Source organism: Oncorhynchus nerka, linkage group LG22, assembly GCF_034236695.1.
Source record: "Oncorhynchus nerka isolate Pitt River linkage group LG22, Oner_Uvic_2.0, whole genome shotgun sequence".
NCBI lineage: Eukaryota > Metazoa > Chordata > Actinopteri > Salmoniformes > Salmonidae > Oncorhynchus > Oncorhynchus nerka.
Genome location: NC_088417.1, coordinates 23,213,005 through 23,238,083, shown reverse-complemented (window position 1 = coordinate 23,238,083; position 25,079 = coordinate 23,213,005). Strand labels below are relative to the sequence as shown.

The following is a 25,079-nucleotide window of genomic DNA, read 5'->3' as shown; positions in this document are numbered from 1 at the left end:
TTCTCAGGTTTTATTTAAAATTGCACAACTTCACCCAGGCCTTTATAGCCCATCATCTAGTTGGGCTATAATGTGGAAAATAATGTTTTGTGATAACTGAGCTGTGATTTGAACTTTGTACATAAAAAAAAAAGTTTAAACGTGCACACCCCTAATAACAACCGTCCCCTAGCCTTAGCGCCATGCCTCTTCTTTCATTCTACCCCCTTAGCCCTCACCTACGAACCTGGCCATTCCTTCCATGCTGACATCCCTAATGTAAGTTACAGGCGTCTGTCAGTTTTTAAACACAGTCAGAGACTCAATTACAACAAAGTGTTTTAGGTGTCCTCCGCAGTCCTGAAATATGGCCCTACCCTCACTATGCACACACACGGCAGGGTTTCCATTAGGAAAATGCAGCACCAGACATTTGACCAGCAGCATTTTAATTTAATGGACCAATATACATTGGGTGCATGATTGGGATATCCACCCACGGTGCTCAGAATGACAGAAATCACCTTTATATTATGGTTCTTTGTCTTAACAGAATATGCACCTGCGTGCGTCCTTCTTACCAAATTCCAAAGCACATCTTCAGAAGAAGCCAAGAAGACAAGTAACAAACAGCAAAATCACTAGCCTATGTCAATCTAAAATCCCCCATAGTAGAAAAGTTTAAGGTAAGTATACATGTTAAGCCAACTTGCATCTGTTATTTGTTCTGTTATTTAATGTTTCAACTAATTCATCTGGTTGTTATATTCATTATTTTATTATAAACCAATTCACATGTTTTATTATTAAGTTCTTGACAATGTGTAAGTTCCCAGTCGTGGCCAGTCTCAAAGCTGCAAAAAAAAAAGTTGGCTTTGAGGCTACCCTCAGATAAACACTTAAAATATATATTTTTAGTAGGCTTTCAGATAAGTGATCATACTTTATCTACAATTGAGACTAATGTGCTGATATATGCACGATAGCCTATTTCATGAGCATTCATTCCCATTTCTTACCAATTGAATATATGGGTTTTTCATGCTAGCAGTTGTGCCTGCAAGTGAGTCTCACTGTAGCAACATAACTTGATGAACGAACTACAAGGTAGATTTCAAGTATTCACAGCTTACATTTTTCAATGCATTTTGTCTTATTTTGCAGTTAAATTAACCTTGCATTGTTATACAGTGCATTCGGAAAAGGTTTAGACTCCTTCCCTTCCTCATTTTGTTACATTCCAGCCTTATTCTAAAATGTATTCCATTTTTTTCTCTCATCAATATACACACAATACCCCATAATGACAAAGCGAAAACCGGTTAAGAAATGTTCGCAAATGTATTAAAAATTAAAAACAGAAATACCTTATTTAACTAAGAATTCAGACCAGAGATGTTTGAGGAGCAGGTGTCCACATTCTTTTGGTAATGTAGTGTAGATTCCATTTTTGTAAATTTGACATTCATCTCAGGTGGGTTTAAAGGGTACAGTAGCCCAAAAAGCACTCCCTCTATACATAATGTAAATGACAATGAAGCATTATTGTTCAATATGCTCAATACTAACTTAGCACAATATTGTAGTTTATAAAGTATATTTATACCCCCAAACCATTGGTTTCCAATATGTTATGAGTAGACTTTGCTATTCTGTATTTCTCACCATAAATCACTTTTGTTCCAATTAAGGCCAGTATGATCCTATTACGCCTGGTTGGCATTGAAACACATGTGGATAGGTGACTTGATATGCCTAATAATCAATGAACATGAGCAAAAATATATATACATTTCTTCAGATTTAAACTGATTAAAAACACACAAAAACTAGTCATGCATATTCTGGATCTAGCTATGGTGCCTTTACCAAGATTAAAATCAATTATAAACATTTGTACCCTCTCAAAGACGTTTGGAGTGAACAAGTAGTCGTTGATGCAGAGAGAGAATAATTAGATCAGGGTTGAGGGATATCAGGGACAGAAGACCTACAAAGTGGTGGACAAAAATGCAAACAAATGGAGGGACAAGAAGATGACTATTGGGCGACCACTCATGCACTTTTTGGGTAGGGGATTGTTGTCTTTCATTCATCCATCCAGGTGATTCTGTTTTTTGGTCCACCACCGGTATCTTTTTAATACATAGAGAGAGATTTAAAACTGTCTTCAGATAGGCTTTAGGGAGACAAGTAGATTAACAAGAATAGAAGTACAGCAAATGTAAATGAAATTTCAGATAATTAACTGAAAGTTGTGTGTGTGTGTGTTACGGTCATCTTTACATTGCTTCATATCCAGAGGAACAGTGTGGGTGCAGGGTTGAGTTCTAACTAGGGATGCAGGACATATCGGTGAACATATCGGAATCGGCAGATATTAGCTAAAAATGCCAACGTTGGTATTGGCCCGATGTCTAGTTTAACACCGATGTGATAAACCGATGTCAAAGCTGACGTGCATACCAATATAACATAGGTGAATTACGTAATGACGCCACATAAAATTTTGCGCTACACGTGCAACATAGCATTCCCACACTAGCCCACAATGTCTGCTGTGTGGGTATTGGCGGGAACTGGAACACGCAGTTGTACACGTCAATGAGAATACAGACCATGGAAGAATTGGGACATTTTCAGCTTCCAGCGACATGGGGTCGTGCATTATCATGCTGAACCATGATGAATGGAACGACAATGGGTGTCTCGGTGCATTTAAATTGCCATCGATAAAATGCAACTGTGTTCGTTGTCTGTAGCTTATGCTTAGCCATACCATACAGTCACCATGGGTTATTCTGTTTACAACGTTAACATCAACAAACCGCTCACCCACACGGCCATACAAGTGGTCTGCCGTTGTGAGGCCGGTTGGACGTACTGCTAAATTCTCTAAAGCGACCTTGGGAGGCGGCTTATGGTAGAGAAATGAACATTAAATTATTAGGCAACAGCTCTGGAGGACATTCCTGCAGTCTGCATGCCAACTGCACACTCCCTCAAAACTTGACATCTGTGGCATCGTGTTGTGACACAAAACTGCACATTTTAGAGTGGCCTTTTATTGTCCCCAGTTCCTTGATATGCTACACCTGTCAGCAGGATGGATTATCTTGGCAAAGGAGAAATGCTCACTAACAGGGATGTAATAAGATAAAGAAGCTTTTTGTGCATATGATACATTTCTGGGATCTTTTATTTCAGCTCATGAAACATGGGACCAACACTTTACACGTTGCATTTATATTTTTGTTCAATGTAAAATGTTAAAGTTTCAAACAATTAAGTATATGTTTTCTAAATGCATACGGCCTCCAGCTCATTGCAAAGTGGTGTGTGACGCGCTGAAGCTTGCCGACCTTTGCCCATATGCACTTGAATGGCGAATGGGAAGAGCACTTCAATTAGCCTACCAGTTGAGAAATAAAAAATAGAATAACTTTTTAAATCGTGGCCATAAAACTGTTAACACAGGATTGCATTTAGAATTGTTAGGCAACGATTGGGCTTATAAAAGCACGTTTCACTCCAGCAGCAACGAATGAGCGGATGTTTGAGAAGTTGTAGCAGCAGCTCTTGTGCCGTCTGAACGATTTTCGCTCATAGGCTCTGTATTTTGCACACATTGTATATAGACTGCCCATTTTTTCCTACTGTGTTATTGACTTGTTAATTGCTTACTCCATGTGTAACTCTGTGTTGTCTGTTCACACTGCTATGCTTTATCTTGGCCAGGTCGCAGTTGCAAATGAGAACTTGTTCTCAACTAGCCTACCTGGTTAAATAAAAAAAAAAAAATAAAAATCTGCATGTATGTGATAAACATAACTAACGAAAAATATACACGTGTCAATTTAATTCTACTAAATTATTCAAATTTTCCTACAGACCGATAAGCATGATCGGGTGAAATGTATTTCCATCAATGAATAGGCTAAAAAGCATTATTTTGCAATGGGATTTTTTCCACCTTCTCCCGGTAAATTGTCCAGCGCCAGTTTCATTTATCGGATTTTATTTTATTAAAAATTGGCCAGCTACTACCGGCTAACGGAAACCCTGACACACACGGGTCAGAGTTCAAACTAAGTAGCGTTCCACAACCACCAACAGCTTCCATAGACTAAAGTGGTTAACATCACTTGATTAGCGCAAACACGCACTCACACAACACCATGCGCCTGTTATCCCCTCACTACTACACCTTGTTACCCCCTTAACAATACCAAAATAACCATTGTGTCAAATGTGATTGTACATTACATCTGTGTATGCCTCCTCTACCCCTGGCTCCCACACAAAGGAACCAAAAATAACACATTGGGGACATCCGTGCCGGACCCTGAGCCGTGTAACCCTAAACCCTCCACTTAATGCTCCCCATCCCCTAATACCCCCTAATACCAGGGATGGGGGGACCGGGGCACAACAAATGTTTCCCTACAAAGGCCAGAGTTCAAACAGTAGAGTTGTCTCTCTGCCTCACAAACACACGCTTGTATACATATGCGGGTGCAACTTGGCAGAAGGCTGGAGATAAAGGAGGGAGATTTCCCTTCCAACCTGGTAAATCAGACAAGAACATCCACAGCCAGGGGGCTGTCATCCCCTCCTAAGCCCAGGCATCTTAACCCCTCCCTGGACTGAGAACTCACCGTGGCCCCAGGCCTGACCTGCTATTCCCAGAGGGGTTTTGCCTCAGCTTAGACAAGAGTGAGAGAAAGAGGAGATCCCACACACAAACAAAGAGGGGACCACAAAGGGAGCCGCAAAAAGGCCTTTATAAGCAAAGCATTCTGGGTGAGTGGTGGTGTCGTGTAATGTTTATTTATAAACAGCCCTAAAATCAGATCATAAAAGGAAAGCATATTCAATTGATGATAGGTGTGTGTATATGGTGATACAGGACAGCTATGCGGTTTTAGACAAGTATAAATACACTAGAAAACACACTACAAACACCCAGCTGCCCTTTTTGGCTCCAAATCACTAGAAACTAACTTGGAGCTACTTGGCATTCACCTGTCAGAAGTTTAATCTGAGTCAAGGTCTTTCCATTTCAAAGTGACTTCTTAGAACTGCTTATTTTAGGGTTTATACCATTGAGTAGGGATTGAATTAACCATAGAATTAGAACTTCCTCTAATTTTATAGAAGGGGAGAATCCTGTGTACATCACTGATAACTTACTGAGTCGCAGTTCAGCTCTGAAGCAGAACTATACAGGACAGGACAGCCCTGGGCTTAATGATGGTCCTATCTATTCTACTGTCACAGAATGAGGTGTGAAATTAAGCTGGGCTAAGACCAAACCCAAGGCTCAGGGCTACACAGATACAGATATGGCACACCCGTTAATGTTGGTATCAATCACTCACTCTCACAGAGCTGAACCAAACACACAAGCACACGCCCTGACCTCTATTAGGGAACACAATGGCGCTGTAAGGGGATCCCAATAAACAGCTCCCTGAGGATAACTGGAACACCAGAGGTATGTGTGGATATTGTTAGAGCTCATTCAATTAATACAGGTGTGGTGTGTGTGGTGACCAGCTACAGGTAAACCCCTGACTAAAATCAGAACTTTGTCACCTTCAGCATCCCCTGCTGCCACTAAGGCTAAGAGGAAAAAGTACACACTGTTGCTACCTCACAGTCCAACCACAGACGATGAAACGAGATGGAGCAGATGTATTCAGAATCAGACATTACATTTGTCGATGCAAAAAATGAAAAGGGATTATCAATATCAACAGAAGAAGAAAAAAATGTGGAAGTAAAAGTAGTGGTGTGTGAGAGGCTGGTCTTGGACTGCCCTCTAGTGGGATTTGCTCCAGCATTCATACTTGACCAGTCGTTCGCTACAGTATACCCAGTAGGACGTAACTCACCTCTCTACCCTTGTGTGTAACGAGCGCGGCCAGTGGCTTGGCGTAGAAGCGGCTGAAGCTAAAGCCCAGACAGCCGTACATACTGTTAGCCGTCAGCTTCAGAGCCTTCTGACGGATGTCATACTGCACACAGAGACAGAGCGATAGGACTGTGTTACTCAAGAAAAGCCACCACCTACGCATTTCAGCTTCAAGCAAGTGTGGTCTGGGTTATGAGTAACAAATCAGGTTTCTGAAACTGAAAATCACAACAACAGAGAGAAACCTGACAGCAGAAGTCGTTATGCATGTACCTGCAGGTAAAGGTCAGGGTTGAGGTCTTGTGCTTTCATCAGCTGTTTCACTTGTTTACGCCGTTCGACCAGCTTGCGAATCTCTTTGGGCAGAATTCCCATCTCCAGGTCGGCGTCCGGAACCTCTGGAATCTCATCAGGGTCATGCTCCTTTTGGCACAGAAACAAGAAATGGTACTGTTCAAATACACACACACACACAGTGAGTCTCTCTCCGACTAAGACAGACATACACACACACACCTCAGTCTTCTTGCGTGTGCTGTGGGCCTCTCTCTGTACGGTGGTGAAGCAGATGTTGAACTCTTGAATGATGGAGGGGTACAGACTGTTGAAGTCCAGCAGCAACACAAACTTATCATAGAAACCTACAGGGAGTGAATAGGAGTTACTCCTCACAGACCATCTCCATCAAAATAAAATACATTTCGGTGCCACTCAGAATTCTTTGCTCCGGTGAATGTCACACTCTAGGATGCATTCTGACTAGCAGGGTACTTCATAGAAACACACGTCTGTCATTTTGATGGTGTCATTTTTATTTTTACATAGCATGATTCATATTAAACAAAGTCTGTAACAAAACAATGGTTACTACACACACCTTGTTCAATATGAAACCTAACGGAACTGTCCGTTTTATGGAACACACAAACCTTTTTCTGACAGTATGCAGGAAGCGAGTACAGTAGCCTCAAACAAATACCATTTTATTTGGAGGGGGATTACATTTCCGGGAATGATTAAAAACACTTGAAAACAATCCAATACATGCTACAGTACTATTGATGAGGTGTGTAGACAACACTTAAGGTAAGGACAGGAGAACGTCCCCACATGTTACTTTGTTACAGCATGGACATTTTGGGGCGAAATTCACACAGAATGTTACAAAAACATAATAGAAACTTGAGACTTCATAATGCACATATTGACCCCCCCCCACCCCGACTCACCCACTTTGGGGTCCAGTACCAGTCCACCTGCGTAGGCTGCTTTCTTTCTTCTACTCTTCCCTTTCCCAGAATCCCCCTCCTCCTCTCCCTCTGCCTGAGTGAGGGAATGTGAGAGAGCAAAATGGAGAAAGTGAGATGGAGAGCGAGAAAAAAGTAGAGAGAAACAGAGAAAGTGAGAAAAGGAGAGGTGAAGGTAAGAGAGAAAGGAAGAAAGTCCATCTTGCAGTAGGTCCATACGGTGAGTGAGTGATGACAGACAAATCTAAAATGTTTTATTACATTGGTAGGTTTCCTGTTCCTTTCAGTGCCAAAACCTAAATAAGCCAGACCTCAAAATCCCTAAAAACGTGTGTTTAGACTTTAGTTTAGTGCATTTCTCTACCCTCTGGCTACGACACAAAGGAAACAAAATCAAGTGTCTAGTATTGGCCTCATGCAAGTGTGTATACCAGTTCTTGTTGGGCCTTCTTGAAGGAGGGTTTGTCAGGCACGATGTAGTTCTTGTCATGGAAGGCATGGAGCAGCAGATACTCATTCCTTTCAGAACGACCTCCCATCAGAGTACGAGACTAGAGCGAGAGTGAGACGAGAGAGAGAAAAAGAGAGAGCGGGTTCATGTGTTAAGAATTACTCAGCATTTCACTCAACGGTGCGTGTATCTCTCTCACCAGTACGTTGCCTGCTATGTTTGTGATCTGCAGGGCGAGAGGCAGCACGTTGAGCTCACACATGATCTGGAGGATCAGCTTGGCATCCGTCCATGTCAACTCCAACAGGTACAACAGGTGGGGGGAGTCACTGATGGAAGGACAGACACAACAGGACATTTACAGCTGAACTTTAGATTTTTATTGTGGGACCAAGCACTCATATGTAGAGGCACACACACACACCTGTAGAGGTTTTTGATGTTCTCAGCAGGTATAGTGGCTCGCTCAGTCTTCAGCACCTGAGCAGCCAGCTCAGTCAGGTGGTAGCTCTTACAGCGAATCAGCTCCTTGGCTGAAATCTCAACATCACACACCAGACGGCCACAGGTGGCGCTCTTCTCTGCAAAGCCACTGCGACCCTATGCAGCACAGGCACCAGAGAGGAAGACCATTAACACCCACTCGAACCTCCACTATCCTTTGCTGTAAGGCCTAGATATGGACCAAAGCCACTGCAAAGGAGTGAGACATGTCTCCTTCATTATGCTTGCACTTTAGCTCAGTGTGCTAACATAATATTGAGTTGCTCTGAGGACCCAGGTTTCGAGTCCCTGATACTCACCCCTAGTTTAGGCATGTTGGACCTCTTGAGGCGTCCGATCTTGGACCAGTGAGGGACCTTACACACAGTGATCCTCTGAAGGAGCACTTCCAGGTCAAAGCCAAATATATCATGACCCTACAGGAAATAGATGAGAAGAGAGGTCAGCTGGGGTGTAAATAGAGAGCAGTAATACACAGTGGATTCTGAAAGTATTCAGACACCTTCCCATCCACATTTTCTTAAGCCTAATTCTAATTCTAAAATTTTAATTATTTTTCACTCAATCTACACACGATACCCAATAATGACAAAGCGAAAAGAGGTTTATTTTTTTTGTTGCAAATGTATAAAATAAAAATACCTTATTTACATTAAAACGTTTGGGGTCACAGACATGTCCTTGTTTTCCATGAAAACATACATGAAATGAGTTGCAAAATTAAAAGGAAATAGTCAAGACACTGAAAAGGTTAGAAATAATGATTTTTAATTGAAATTGTGTCCTTCAAACTTTACTTTCGTCTAAGATTCCTCCATTTGCAGCAATTACAGCCTTGCAGACCTTTGGCATTCTAGTTGTCAATTTGTTGAGGTAATCTGAATAGATTTCACTCCATGCTTCCTGAAGCACCTTCCACAAGTTGGATTGGCTTGATGGGCACTTACGTACCATACGGTCAAGCTGCTCCCACAACAACTCAATAGGGTTGAGATCCGGTGACTGTGCTGGCCACTCCATTATAGACAGAATAACAGCTGACTGCTTCTTCCCTAAATAGTTATTGCATAGTTTGGAGCTGTGCTTTGGGTCATTGTCCTGTTGAAGGAGGAAACTGGCTCAAATTAAGAGCCGTCCACAGGGTATGGCATGGAGTTGCAAAATGGAGTGATAGCCTTCCTTCGTCAAGATCCCCTTTACCTTATACAAATCTCCCAATTTACCACCACCAAAGCACCCTCAGACCACCACATTGCCTCCACCATGCTTAACAGATGGCATCAAGCACTCCTCCAGCATCTTCCATTTTTTTCTGCATCTCACAAATGTTCTTCGTTGTGAACCGAACACCTCAAACTTAGATTTGTCTGTCCATAACACCCGTTTCCAATCTTCCTCTGTCCAGGGTCTGTGTTCTTTGCCCATCTTAATCTTTTCTTTTTATTGGCCAGTCTGAGATATGTTTTTTTCTTTGCAGCTCTGCCTAGAAGGCCAGCATCCCGGAGTCGCCTCTTCACTGTTGACGTTGAGACTGGTGTTTTGCGGGTACTATTTAATGAAGCTGCCAGTTGAGGACTTGTGAGGCGTCCGTTTCTCAAACTAGACACTTGAATGTACTTATCCTTATGCTTAGTTTTGCACCACTCGTTCTATTCTGGTTAGAGCCAATTTGCGCTGTTCTGTGAAGGGAGTAGTACACAGCGTTGTACCAGATCTTCAGCTTCTTGGCAATTTCTCAAATGGAGTAGCCTTCATTTCTCTGAACAATTTTTTTTTTTTTTTTTTCCCCACCTTTATTTAACCAGGTAGGCTAGTTGAGAACAAGTTCTCATTTGCAACTGCGACCTGGCCAAGATAAAGCATAGCAGTGTGAACAGACAACCCAGAGTTACACATGGAGTAAACAATTAACAAGTCAATAACACAGTAGAAAAAAGGGAGAGTCTATATACATTGTGTGCAAAAGGCATGAGGAGGTAGGCGAATAATTACAATTTTGCAGATTAAATAATCAAAGTCTGGAATACACCCCCCAAAACACCGACAGCCCTGAAAGAACTAAATTGGACTCTATGTAAACTGGAAACCACATATCCTGAGGCTGCATTTATTGTAGCTGGGGATTTGAACAAGGCTAATCTGAAAACAAGGCTCCCTAAATTTTATCAGCACATCAAATGCGCGACCTGGGCTGTAAAAATCCTGGGTCATTGTTATTCTAACTTCTGCGACGCATACAAAGCCCTCCCTCGCCCTCCTTTCAGCAAATCTGACCACGACTCCATTGCTCCCAGAAACAAAAACAGAAAACGCCCGTGCTCAGGTCTGTTCAACACTGGTCCGACCAATCTGATTCCACGCTTCAAGACTGTGTTGATCACGTGGACTGAGATATGTTTCCGGATAGCGTCGAACAACAACATTGACGTATACGCTGATTCGGTGAGCGAGTTTATTAGCAAGTGCATTGGTGATGTTGTATCCACGGGGAATATTAAAACCTTCCGCAACCAGAAACAGTGGATTGATGGCAGCAGTCGCACAAAACTGAAAGTGCGAACCACTGCTTTTAAATCCGTAAAAGGCAACCGGAAACATGACAGAATACAAACAGTGTAGCTATTCCTTCCGCAAGGCTATCAAACAAGCTAAGCGTCAGTATAGAGACAAAGTAGAGTCACAATTCAACGGCTCATACACGAGAGGTATGTGGCAGGGTCTACAGTCAATCACGGACTACAAAAGAAAACTAGCCCTGTCGCGGACCCCAACGTCTTGCTCCCAGACAAACTAAACAACTTCTTTGCTCGCTTTGAGGACAATACAGTGCCACCGACACGGCCCACTACCAAAACCTGCGGGCTCTCCTTCACCTCAGCCAACTTGAGTAAAATATTTAAATGTGTTAACCCTCGCAAGGCTGCAGGCCCAGATGGCATTCCTAGCCGTGTCTTCAGAGCATGCGCAGACCAGCTGGCTGGTGTGTTTATGGACATACAGTGGGGCAAAAAAGTATTTAGTCAGCCACCAATTGTGCATGTTCTCCCACTTAAAAAGGTGTGAGAGGCCTGTAACGTTCATCATAGGTACACTTCAACTATGACAGACAAAATGAGAAAATCCAGAAAATCACATGGTAGGATTTTTAATTAATTAATTTGCAAATTATGGTGGAAAATAAACAGTCACACTCCAAGCTCAGCAATTAACACCCCAGTACCCTCCAAACTCGTCATTCAGCTCGAGACCCTGGGTCTCAACTAGAGGTCGACCAATTAATCGGAATGGCCAATTAATTAGGGCCGATTTCAAGTTTTCATAACAATCGGGAATTCGTATTTTTGGACACCGATTTAGCCCATTTTTTTACACCTTTAAATAGTCTTTATTTAACTAGGCAAGTCAGTTAAGAACACATTCTTATTTTCAATGGCGGCCTAGGAACAGTGGGTTAACTGCCTGTTCAGGGGCAGAACGACAGATTCGTACCTTGTCAGCTCGGGGGATTAATTCTTGCAACCTTACAGTTAACTGGTCCAACGCAATAACGACCTGCATCTTGTTGCACTCCACAAGGAGACTGACTGCCTGTTACGCGAATGCAGTAAGCCAAGGTAAGTTGCTAGCTGGCATTAAACTTATCTTATAAAAAACAATCAATCAATCATAATCACTAGTTAACTTCACATGGTTGATGATATTACTAGATATTATCTAGCGTGTCCTGCGCTGCATATAATCTGACTGAGCATACAAGCATACAATTATCTAAGTATCTGACTGAGCGGTGGAAGGCAGGCAGAAGCAGGCGCGTAAACATTCATTCAAACAGCACTTTCGTGTGTTTTGCCAGCAGCTCTTCGTTGTGCGTCAAGCATTGCACTGCTTATGATTTGAAGCATATCAACTCCCGAGATGTGGCTGGTGTATCCGAAGTGAAATGGCTGGCTAGTTAGCGCGCGCTAATAACGTTTCAAACGTCACTCGCTCGCTCTGAGCCTTGGAGTGGTTGTTTCCTTTGCTCTGCATGGGTAACGCTGCTTCGAGGGTGGCTGTTGTCGTTGTGTTGCTGGTTCGAGCGCAGGGAGGAGCGAGGAGAGGGACGGAAGCTATACTGTTACACTGGCAATACTAAAGTGCCTATAAGAACATCCAATAGTCTAAGGTTAATGAAATACAAATGGTATAGAGAGAAATAGTCCTATAATAACTACAACCTAAAACTTCTTACCTGGGAATATTGAAGACTCATGTTAAAAGGAACCACCAGCTTTCATATGTTCTCATGTTCTGAGCAAGGAACTGAAACGTTCTTACATGACAAATATTGCACTTTTACCTTCTTCTCCAACACTTTGTTTTTGCATTATTTAAACCAAATTGAACATGTTTCATTATTTACTTGAGGCTATGTATTATATTAAGATACAATTAGTGTTCATTCAGTATTGTTGTATTTGTCATTATTACAAATAAAATAAAAATTGGCCGATTAATCGGTATTGGCTTTTTTGGTCCTCCAATAATTGGTATCGGCGTTGAAAAATCATAATCATAGTCTCAACCCCGCCCTGTGCAACTGGGTCCTGGACATTCTGACGGGACGCCCCCAGGTGGGGAGGGTAGGAAACAACATCTCCACCTCGCTGATCCTCAACACTGGGCCCCACAAGGCTGCGTTCTCAGCCCTCTCCTGTACTCCCTGTTCACCCATGACTGCGTGGCCAAGAACGAATCCAACTCAATCATCAAGTTTGCAGACGACACTAGTGGTAGGCTTGATTACCAACAATGACGAGATGGCCTACAGGGAGGCGAGGGCAATCGGAGTGTGGTGTCAGGAAAATAACCTCACACTCAACGTCAACAAAACAAAGGAGATGAACGTGGACTTCAGGAAACAGCATTGGGAGCATCCCCCTATCCACGTCAACGGGACAGTAGTGGAGAAGGTGGAACATTTTAAGTTCCTCGGCGTAAACATCACGGACAAACTGGAATGGTCCACCAACACTGACAGCATGGTGAAGGCACAACAGCGCCTCTTCAACCTCAGGAGGCTGAAGAAATGTGTCTTGTCACCAAAAACACTCAAACTTTTACAGATGCACAATCGAGAGCATCCTGTCGGACTGTATCACCGCCTGGTACGGCAACTGCTCCGCCCACAAGCGTAAGGCTCTCCAGAGGGTAGTGAGGTCTGCACAACGCATCACCGGAGGCAAACTACCTGCCCTCCAGGACACCAACACCACCCGATGTCACAGGAAGGCCAAAAAGATCATCAAGGACAACAACCACCCGAGCCACTGCCTGTTCACCCCGCTATCATCCAGAAGGCGAGGTCAGTACAGGTGCATCAAAGCTGGGACCGAGAGAATGAAAAACAGCTTCTATCTCAAGGCCATCAGACTGTTAAAGAGCCATCACTAACATTGAGTGGCTGCTACCAACATACTGACTCAAATATCTAGCCACTTTAATAATAAAATATTGGATGTAATAAATGTATCACTAGTCACTTTAAACAATGCCACTTTATATAATGTTTACATACACTACATTGCTCATCTCATATTTATGTACTGTACCATCTACTGCATCTTGCCTATGCCGTTCGGCCATCGCTCATCCATATATTTATATGTACATATTCTTAGTCATTCCTTTGTTGTGAAATTGTTAGATAACTTGTTAGATATTACTGCATGGTCAGAACTAGAAGCACAAGAATTTCGCTACACTCGCATTAACATCTGCTAACCATGCGTATGTGACCAATAAAATTTGATTTCACATACTTTTCCCACCCTGCACTGTGAATGTTTACACGGTGTTCAATAAAAAAACGTAGAATTGTGTGTTATTAGTTTAAGCAGTGTGTGAGTTATTTAGTTTAAACAAATAAATCAATTTTAGAATAAGGCTGTAACGTCACATTTTGAAAAAGTCAAGGGATATGAATACTTTCCGAATGCAATGTATGAAAATGACATAACAAAGTAGCTCCTATGCAGCGCATATTCTCAATTAGCTTATTACGTCACTCATAAGTATCTCACATGAAGCTGGTCGTTATCTTCATGGTTCTGCTATGTAGCTCATAAGTAGCTGATATGTAGTTTCCCGTCTTACTCACCACCACGATGTCAGGGTCAAGTTTGTGCATCTTGGCCAGGAAGAATCCCAGGAGAGTTCTCTCAGTGGCTGCTATCTCCACCTTACCATTCTGACAGAGAGGGCGAGAGAGAAATGAGAGGGTTGGGGGGGGTCAGTGATCAAGTCAAAGGAGGAGAGGGACGCATTTCTATGTATTTGAACAGGGCTCTGACTCTTCACCTGCTAAAGGACATGATTTCAGAGAAACCAGTGTGGTGTTGTTCTGTCATCACTCACCTTCTTCTTTACGGCATCCATGAAGTCATAGGGGAAGATACAGTCGTTGGGTTTACTGACCACTAAAACACACAAAGGACAGAACACTGAGTAAGCAAACATTTGAGACAGTGAAAAAAGCCAGAACATCCTTCCCCTCCCTCACAGGTTGTGACACCAACTCACCACAGAAGTGTGTCTGGTAGGGGGGTTGAGGGGGGGCCTTGTCCAGGTGGAAACTGTGGTGGACCAAGGCGGCCAGGGACACAATCTAGGGATGGACAGGAAGCAGGAAATAATAGGTAAGGTTCAGGCCAGTTGCATCACTAATGATTTAGCCAAGTCTAATTAGTCAGAGTCACTATCACACGCAATCACACCACACAGAGAGAGTCAGCGAGAGAGAGAGAGAAACGGGGTTCGTACAGACAGTGGCATGTTAAATGTAAGGACTTAACCACGAATATTCTAATATCCCCAACATTTTCCATACGCACAAAAGGCAGGGTTGAATCTACATTTGTCGGGCATTTTAGCTCTCAATGTGACGTTAGGTGGCACCTAATCATTCAGTTCTGTACCTGCCTGGCTGAGTGCCAGTGTGGGTGAAATGAGCGAGCTCACCTGGCAACCACAGCACAAAATTCGCAAGACCAATATATTTTTCTAATATTTTTGATAAACATATTTGTTCATAATCTGTGCTCCTCTCAATTTAATTCAAGTACATTTCAAGTACCAACTTGAGAAAATGTCTGATTTTCAAGGTATTCCAGTACTTCAATTTCAGAGTGCCATATTGAAGTACTTTAAGCACCCTGGATAGAGAGAGAGAAGGTGGATGGTTTCAGAAAACTCCAGACATGTAGGATTAATGTGTAACCATGGCTTTTCAGCCCTTTTGCTGCTCAGTGGCTCGAAAATGTGAAAAAAACATGCAAACACAGAGGTAACGAGCTGTGGTGCCACGGAGAGGGTGTAACCAAAGCTAATCTAACAGGCCATCAGATCACAGAAAACATATAAAAGATAACAGAAACATACGGTTTCTACCATAACAAACCCTCCCTACACTAGCCGTAACAGGATTCCAATGGAGACCATCAGGGTTGTCGCATCCTAATAAAGGGATTATTTGCTATCTGAAAAAGAAAAATGTATCTTATTGTATTTGAAGCCATATCCTTCCATATTTACCTACCTACAATAAAAAGGAAAGTAAAAAGGAGACCTTGTTAAGACAAGTGTTGCACTACATGCAATAAATCCACTATCCATTTTGATTGGAATGTGCATTATCTATCTATGGGCTGATTGATTTGATAAGAGATGGGCCCATTGTTCAAGTGAATGACAGAATTAGTCATTTACTAGATTACTCACAGTGAGAGTGTAGCAATATAACTCATAGAATGGGAACATTGTCTCCTCAGACCGTGTCAATGCCATAGAATGGGAATATCTGTTCTAGTGTCTGACTGGGAATGTGTTCTAGGAATTCTAATTCTATGGGTTAGTTAAAGGGCACTTGTTCCACTTGTTAGTTCCATGTAGACTTAAAAACTGCAACAAGAAAATAATAAATACATTTTTAATGACAGTATTTTTATTTTACCTTTATTTTACTAGGCAAGTCAGTTAAGAACAAATTCTTATTTTCAATGACGGCCTAGGAACAGTGGGTTAACTGCCTGTTCAGGGGCAGAACGACAGATTTGTACCTTGTCAGCTCGGGGATTCGAACTTGCAACCTTTCGGTTACTAGTCCAACGCTCTAATCACTAGGCTACCCTGCCGCAGTAGGAGAATAGGCTACCAGTGCAGCAAGTAAGCTTTCTTGACTTGGACTGTCAGAAATACATTTTTTTCAACACGTCTGACCTTTGTTAACCAGCTGCTCTTTGTGAAAATGTGTTTGGAGTTACCTTTCTAGCTAATAGACTATGTTAAGAGTTTACACTTCCTCTTCCAATTATAATTTATCTACCAAATCTATTACATTTTAAAATGTTGATTACTTCTCCTTGCCATTATCATTCACCTGATAAGATGTTACATTTTCCCCCCGTTTAGGTACGATGGTTTGCCTGGGAGGGGGTCCCTGGGCAAGAGAAGGTTGAAAACCCCTGATCTTAACATATGACAGAGAGACAGACCTCGTTGTGGTGTGTCTTGGGGTTCTGTACAGTCTTCAGGCTGATGGACATGACAGTGAGAGGTGGAGGAGGCAGGTCTTTGACCACAGTGACCAGGTCACTACGCATCGCCACTGCTTCCACCTTACACCAGCTCACAGGCACGCTGCTCAACTCTACAGGGAGATAGGAGAGAGGGTTAGAGGTGTGTGTTGCTTGTTTGTGTGAGTGTGTGACTATGAGAGAGTGCGTGTGAACATCTGTGTGTCTCAGAACGTGTGTGTAGTCTTACGTGGGGTCTTGATGTCCAGCCAGCAGGGTCCTTTGATCTTCCTGCTGAGGAGGAAATGCTCCAGGCTGGAGGTGTTGGTTCCAAACACCTTGGAGAAAGTCGCACCCTTGAGGTCCGAGGGCAGAGACGGATACTCAGCCTGCACAAAAAATACAATAACAATGGATAAGACATATATATATATATATAAATATATATGAGAGAGAGAGAGAGAGAGAATACTCACAGAGTATCTGACTTCCAGGTACTCGGACTCTGTAGGGACGTCAGCGATCTCAAAGGCATAGCTCTTCTCCACTTTCTACAGAGGGAAACAGAGAGCACAGTCAGCCTATCAACTAATCATTCAACCGAATCAGTCAACGTGTCTATAATAAACATACTAAGGACGTCATGAAATGAACATTGGTTCCCATGTTTAGGCTACTTCCTGGTCTCTGCTAAGAAAGGGAAAGGAGTATACCTAGTCAGTTGTACAACTGAATGCATTCAACTGAAATGTGCCTTCCGCATTTAACCCAACCCCTCTGACATCATTCTGTAAGTCTAATCCTTCTCTATCTGGTCCTAGGGGAGACGGGCACAGACCTTGGACTTGAACTTCATGATCTTAAACTTCTCAGAGAGGTCATTGACCTCCTGGTAGACGTCCATCATCCCCACCGGAGTGTCTGTCTCCTCGCCTGTCTTTGGGTTCACCTTCTGTCAATAACAACACACAACCAATAAGGAGACCCATTATAAAACACACAACCTACCAGAAGAGCAATCACAAAACACACAACACAGTATTAAGTGGAAACGTCAACCTTCCGTAATAAAGCTCATCAGAGACAGTTTGGGTCACAGTTGATTCCAATAGTAGTCTAACATGGTGTGAAAACGTGGATATTCTGGAGTAGATGATCATGTGATAGGAAACAGGACTCACACGTTCGCGGGGCAGGAAGTGCATGGTCCTCTCGATGTTCTTCACTGACACACAGCAGCTGACGTGGGTCTTGGCTGACTCGATCCACACCTTGCCAAATAGGTACACCACACCTGGAAAACACATTACATAACCATAAAATGACCACATCTTAACATGCCACATTTTGTTTGGGAAGGGCTCACTTTCTTGGTTGTTTTAGTGAGGATTCCTGGACATCTGATTGGTAATATGAACTCGGTTGGCTGTAATAGTCTATGGGTTAAGTAAGAACACACCTGTTTGGTTGTACTAGTCCATGGGTTTGGTAAGAACTCACCTGGTTGGCTGTATTGGTCCTCGAAGGCATCCAGCCAATAGAAGCGGAACATGAGCTCTCCCTCTGGCCCCTCGGCCAATGGGAGACGGCTGGGGTCGACTTGCACCTCCACGGGGGCCTCACTGACCCCCTCCTCCTGACCCCAAGTCCCCCCCAGCTTGCCCCTCCTGGAGGAACAGGATAGATGGGCTAAAAAGGTTCTCATGATCCAGTGTTTGCTACTGTAAACCAGTAGAACTACAAATACTTGAAAGTTCTACTTAAGTAGCTTTTTGGGGCATCTGTACTATTTATATAGTAAATATATAAAGAAAAGAATGTACTGTTTACTCCATACATTTTCCCTGATACCCAGAAGTACTCATTACATTTTGAATGCTTAACAGGACAGGAAAATGGTCCAATTCACACACTTATCAAGAGAACATCCCTGGTCATCCCTACTGCCTCTGATCTGGCGGACTCACTAAACACAAATGCTTCATTGGTCAATTACGTCTTGTGTTGGAGTGTTCCCCTGACTATCCATAATATAAAAGAAAGTCATGCCGTCTGGTTTGCCTCATATAAGGATTTTGAAATGATTTATACTTTTACATATTTTAGATATTTCATTTACTTTTGATACTTAATTAAGTATATTTAAAACCAAATACTTGAACTCAAGTAGTATTTTACTGGTTGATTCACTTTTACTTGAGTAAAAGTAAAGATAACTTAATAGAAAATGACTAAAGTATGACAATTGAGTACTTTTTCCACCACTGATGTAAACACACACAAAGGTATTTGGCCTCGACTCATTGTATAACCCATAGAGATAGAAGACTAGTGCCCAAAAGCCTATTTCAGCATTGGCAGCGCCACTGTGGACTTTCACCATTTTTGAAGTAGTCAACTTGGTGGGACTTCATATGGGTTAAGGAAGGACCACATAATTCCTACTCAAGTCACCATGAGGGATCAGCCAATGAATTATACGTGAGCAAACATTCCATAAATGCAGGTGCCAGTAAATAACCAACAATGACTTTATACCTGTTCAAACAGTATGCAGCCTTTCAGTTTGTTTGCCAACTCATAAAGTAGAAGAAAATTGACTACTTCAAAATAGAGATGGCCTCAATGGCACTGCCTGTGCTCTCACAGACACCATAATGGGACAGATACAATGATGCCATGTCTAGCAAAGTCTATGGTAGAACCACTAACAGGAGACAAGCAAGCAGACACACACTCACAGTAGGACCAGGTCCTGTGGTTCTGCTTTAGGTTCCACTTTAACAGCTGGTTTGGTCTCTGGCTCCTCCTCTTCATTTGCAGGCCCCTCCTTTTCCTGTTCAAGCCCCACCTCCATGGGTTCATCAAAGTCCACCCCATCAAACTGCAGAGAGTTGTCCTCTGGGAGAGAGGGGAAGGGAGAGAGATTGATTGAGAGATGGACAGACTGACAGCTATTGGGGAAAAGGCAGCGTTTCCCCTTGGATCGTTGGTGTGGCCAATGGTGCACTCTCCGACTGAACATTTTAGATGCCCTCTTAGCTGTGGAAACTATTTTGCTGTTTTAAAGCTAATTTCCCACAATTCTACTCATTTGGCCATGGGGCTTAGAGAAAATGTGCAGTTTTAAAGTAACTGTCCAGTGAAATTCTCCCTTTTAAAAGTTAACATTCTGTTAAAAATAATGTTTTTGTTCTGTACTCGTATGTGGCCAATGCATAAATTGGGAGAAAAAAATAAAAAGCACTTAAAAACCCCCCTCAAACTTCTATCTTAGAGCATTTCAATACTTGCTATTTCCTTACAGAATATGTCATATTCCTGAGGAAGATGAGCTGGCAAATCAGCGGTCTAGAAGAGGATGAGCTGGCCAATAAGCGGCCACACCATTCAAACAAAAAAAAGCTGCCTTTTAATATAATTATACTGAACAAAAATAAACACAACATGCAACAATTTTAAAGGTGAATCAGGCCCTAATCTATAGATTTCACACAACTGGGAATACAGACACGAATGGGTTGGTCACATATCTTTAAAAAAAAAAGTTTTTTAAAGTACGGGCGTGGATCAGAAAACAAGTCAGTATCTGGTGTGATCACTCTCTACTGCACAAGCTATCTCTAACTCTGAACGCTCGACTATGAAAAGCCAACTGACAATTACTACTGAGGTGCTGACCTGTTGCACCCTCTACAACCATTGTGATTATTATTATTTGACCCTGCTGGTCATCTATGAATGTTTGAACATCTTGGCCATGTTCTGTTATAATCTCAACCCGGCACAGCCAGAATAGGACTGGCCACCCCTCAAAGCCTGGTTCCTCTAAGTTTCTTCCTAGGTTCCTGCCTTTCTACTGAGTTTCTCCTAGCCACCATGCTTTGCTTGCTGTTTGGGGTTTTAGGCTGGGTTTCTGTATAGCACTTTGGTGACATCGGCTGATGTAAAAAGGGGCTTTATAAATACATTTGATTGATTACCATTTGCCTCATGCAGCGCAACACATCTCCTTCGTATAGAGTTGATCAGGCAGTTGATTGTGGCCCATGGACTGTTGTCCCACTCCCCTTCAATGGCTGTGCGAAGTTGCTGAATATTGGCGGGAACTGGAACACGCTGTATTACATGTCAATCCAAAACATGCTCAATGGGTGATCCCAAACATGCTCAATGGGTGACATGTCTGGTGAGTATGCGGGCCATGGAAGTACTGGGACAGTTTCTGCATCCAATAATTGTGTATAGATTCTTGCGACATGGGGCCTTGCATTATCATGCTGAAACATGAGTGGAGGCGACGGATGAATGGCGCGACAATGGGCCTCAGGATCTCATCACGTTATCTCTGTGCCTTCAAAATTGACAGATTTGAATGCAATTGTGTTTGTTGTCCGTAGCTTTTGCCTGCCCACACCATAACCCCACCGCCACCATGAGGAACTCTGTTCACAACGTTGACATCAGCAAACCGCTCACCAACAACGCTTTACAGGTTGTCTGCCATCTGCCCGGTACAGTTGAAAACCGGCTTCATCCGTGAACAGCACACTTCTCCAACATGCCAGTGGCCATCGAAGGTGAGCATTTGCCCACTGAAGCCGATTACGACACAGAACTGCAGTCAGGTCAAGACCCTGGTGAGGACAACGAACACGCAGATGAGCTTCCCTGACAGGGTTTCTGACAGCTTGTGCAGAAATGCTTCTGTTGTGCAAACCCAGTTTCATCAGATGTCAGAGTGGCTGGTCTCAGACGACCCTGCAGGTAAAGAAGCCGGATGTGGAGAGAAATAATCTTTGCGTGTATGGAACATTTCTGGGATCTTTTATTTGAGCTCATGAAACATGGGACCAACAATTTACATCTTGTGTTTATATTTTAGTTCAGTGTACAATTTTTTGGAAGGAAAACTATTTCACTCATATTGTAAGTATTTATAGGTCATATATTATAGGAACCTGGAAACACTGGAAAGTTCCTATGCTATCCAAGTGATTCAAACATAAAATCAATGGCGGCCCCATGCCATTTTTTTTATTTGAGATTTTCTAGTTTTTATTCTGATGGTTGTTAGTTCTCAAACGTGATATTATTTAAAAATATATAGCTCCATTATCTTTTCTACATACTTTATATCTGGTTTTAGTCGTTTAAGTTTACACTGATTATTTTTTTACATCAGATCTTTTGGAGTAGCATCGACAATTTAGCAGAATATAGGGGAAACACTGAAAGGGTTAGCCGAGAGCTGGTTTACCAAAGAGATTGAAGGAAGAATCCAAACTATATTTTAGTAGTTATTTGCTTAAAAAACTGTTAATACCGTCCCAAATGTTTTGCATGTCAGCAGTGAAGTTTTCAAGATATTGGACTTTCAAGAAGCAAAAATGTGTCACATGCCACATCAAAAATGCATCATGATGAGGCAAGCGACACCTTGCTTCTTGAAAGTTTCACTGACATGCAAAAATGCCATTTCAGCCTGGGGTGCCTGGTCTTAATACAGTCCCCAAATGTTTTGCATCTACCTATCAATTTTGGTACATTAACATTAGTATTTCATTTTAAACATTAGTTTACCATTGTCATGACGTTGGCCTCTTTGGGTATAGCAAGCCCCATCCCCCTCTTGCCTCCTTCAACTAGGTTGCGGTGGTCAGAGAGACGTCGTAAATTCCTGAGAAGACCCTGCCACAGGGTCATAGAGGACAAAGGAATTCCTTCCACCTCACAGAACTCGAGGTACGAACAAATTTCATGTTCCAGAGAAAGTATAAAAGATCGGTGAAGAATCCAGCTACGAACTGGTCCGTTTGTCACAACTTGGGGAAGCTCATGGGAGACGGTGTGGCCACATTACCATAACGCTGTTTATATAATAGCCTCAGATATGAGGTTTACATCTAATTGTTGTATAAGATGAATGAGTGAGTATGATACTGTTTGTATTGAACTAAATCAGAGGACCGCCGCTGAGCCCAGTTAGGGTCAGACATCCTGGGACAGCCCTTCCGAATAAAACCCCCACTCGGGTTTTCGATCAGCAGACCGAGCTTACCTCAATTACGAGATGGCTAAAGGTTGCAGACCATGTTTTTATCCTTTAGGAAGAAGACAAAGAATGTAAACCATTGCTGAATCTTTTAACCATACCACGTGGTTAAACTCTTAGACTACCAATAGACAGAATACGAACAAGTCTTTGATATTAATTACTTGTCTGCAGCTAGGAATTCGGTTCACTGAACGTGAAGAACAACAACCGCCGAAACATCCATTCTATAAAGAAACAAATGAATGTCACTCTGAACTATCCACTATAACCACGATAGAGAGAGAGACGGACAATTCTACAAAATAAATGAACTTTTCACCAGCGATCAAGACGACACACTGAGCGTAAATATATATATTGATTGCAATTGTTCCCGAATGAGTGAGCGTTCATGTGCAAAGGATTAGCATTTCAATTGTTACAATTATCACTTTGTAGTGACTTCTTAGTTGACCCCCACTTCCCCTTTTGTCTAACAAGCCGCCATGCCGGTTTAGCCCACTAGGGCACATTCTCATTTCATGTAACCACATTTACCTTGTTTGTTTGTTTGTTTATGCATTTATGTTTATGCATGTTTGTGAATTACTTAGTAATGAATAAATCATTTAAGACAATTGATGTATGGATGACTCGCAGTGAAGACTGGGTTCGTGCAGATAACCAACAATTTACGACTTTGGAATGAGACTAAAGTGAGGTAAAGTAAATAATTAATTAATTTGAAGACTAATTGATCAGATAAAATATCTGAAAAGTTATTTTAGGAAATTATAACTTTGTAATCTGAATATTTTTCCTTGGTGCCCCAACTTCCTAGTTAATTACCTTTACAGGATTAATCAGTTGATCGCGTAATTCTAATTACAGAGAATCTTTGATAAAAACTATGTCTTCAATTTAATGATAGGAAAGACACGACACCATACTACTATCAACGTTATGAATTTTTACCACTTTAAAATTGACATACATCAAACATTTAAAAGCTAACTACATTGAATTACATAATTTCAAAGGCCATTTCAAAGAGAATTGAAGGGACAGTGATTGGGTCTAAATAGGCGTTTGGTAGTCTTAATTCAGTGTACTTATCTTTAACTGACATTTCCTGAAAGTCAGACTCATCCCACAACTAATTTATCTAAGCTTCAGAAGCATCTGCATCCACCAAATGTTGTGTGGACAAAATTCCTGTCATTCCCGTGAAGAAAAGACAAATACAGGGGGCAGAGATTGGGGTGCCTTGTGAGAATTTGTTGGCGAGTGGTCAATCCACCTCTACCATCCGTTCTATTGGCCAACATGCAATCACTGGAGAATAAACTGGATGATCTCCGTTCGAGAGTATCCTACCAACAAGACATGTAATATCTTATGTTTCACAGAGTCGTGGCTGAACGACGACACGGATAATAAACAGTTAGCTGGGTTTTCCGTGCATCGACAGGACAGATCAACTACGTCTGGTAAGACGAGGGGTGGGGGTATGGGTCTATTTGTCAATAACAGCTGGTGCGCGATGCCTAATATAAAGGAAGTCTCTAGGTATTGCTCGCCTGAGGGAGAGTACCTCATGATAAGCTGTAGACCACACTATCTACCAAGAGAGTTCTCATCTACATTATTCGTAGCCGTCTATTTACCACCACAGACCGATGCTGGCACTGAGACTGCACTCAACCTACTCTATAAGGCCATAAGCAAACAAGAAAATGCTCCCTTGCCCTCCATTTGGAAAATCTGACCATAATTATATCCTCCTGATTCCTGCTTACAAACAAAAACTAAAGCAGGAAGTACCCGTGACTTGCTCAATACGGAAGTGGTCAGATGACCCGGATGCTACACTACAGGACTGTTTCGCTAACACAGACTGGAATATGTTCGGGGATTGATCCAATGGCATTGAGGAGTACACCACCTCAGTCACAGGCTTCATCAATAAGTGCATCAACGACGTCGTCCCCACAGTGACCGTACGTACATGTCCCAACCAGAAGCCATGGATTACAGGCAACATACGCATCGAGCTAAAGGCTAGAGCTGCCGCTTTCAAGGAGTGGTACACTAATCAGGACATTTTTTTAAACACGCTATGTCCTCAGACGAATCATCAAACAGGCAAAGCATCAATGCAGGAGTAAGATTCGTCAGACACTCGTCAGATGTGGCAGGGCTTAAAAACTATAATGGACTACAAAAGGGAACCCAGCCGCGAGCTGCCCAGTGACGTGAGCCTACCAGACGAGCGAAATGCCTTTTATGCTCGATCCTCAAAAGCTCTTCAACTGCACCATCGAGATTAATGTTGATTAATGTGCACTGTCCCTGTAAAAATAAAAAATAAACTCAAACTCAAGAAGGCCCA

General features: G+C 42.3%; 1 protein-coding gene across 2 annotated transcripts in view; it reads right to left on the bottom strand.

Moving 5' to 3' along the window:
- pola1 (polymerase (DNA directed), alpha 1) overlaps positions 1-25,079 on the bottom strand; it is a 90,347-nt gene that overhangs the window by 61,135 nt on the left and 4,133 nt on the right. Inside the window, exons 9-26 of one of the 2 annotated variants that reach the window (XM_029626536.2) lie at positions 19,392-19,551; positions 18,151-18,317; positions 17,832-17,944; positions 17,489-17,602; positions 17,127-17,201; positions 16,901-17,039; positions 16,630-16,784; positions 14,660-14,744; positions 14,495-14,556; positions 14,238-14,327; positions 8,398-8,514; positions 8,019-8,194; positions 7,794-7,923; positions 7,575-7,694; positions 7,126-7,219; positions 6,413-6,537; positions 6,170-6,319; positions 5,877-5,999 (exon numbers count right to left, since the gene is read on the bottom strand). In XM_029626536.2, the coding sequence (XP_029482396.2) occupies positions 5,877-5,999; positions 6,170-6,319; positions 6,413-6,537; positions 7,126-7,219; positions 7,575-7,694; positions 7,794-7,923; positions 8,019-8,194; positions 8,398-8,514; positions 14,238-14,327; positions 14,495-14,556; positions 14,660-14,744; positions 16,630-16,784; positions 16,901-17,039; positions 17,127-17,201; positions 17,489-17,602; positions 17,832-17,944; positions 18,151-18,317; positions 19,392-19,551 (2,195 nt within the window). The remainder of the gene's footprint in view (positions 1-5,876; positions 6,000-6,169; positions 6,320-6,412; positions 6,538-7,125; positions 7,220-7,574; positions 7,695-7,793; positions 7,924-8,018; positions 8,195-8,397; positions 8,515-14,237; positions 14,328-14,494; positions 14,557-14,659; positions 14,745-16,629; positions 16,785-16,900; positions 17,040-17,126; positions 17,202-17,488; positions 17,603-17,831; positions 17,945-18,150; positions 18,318-19,391; positions 19,552-25,079) is intronic. The other variant, XM_029626537.2, reaches the window with a different exon arrangement.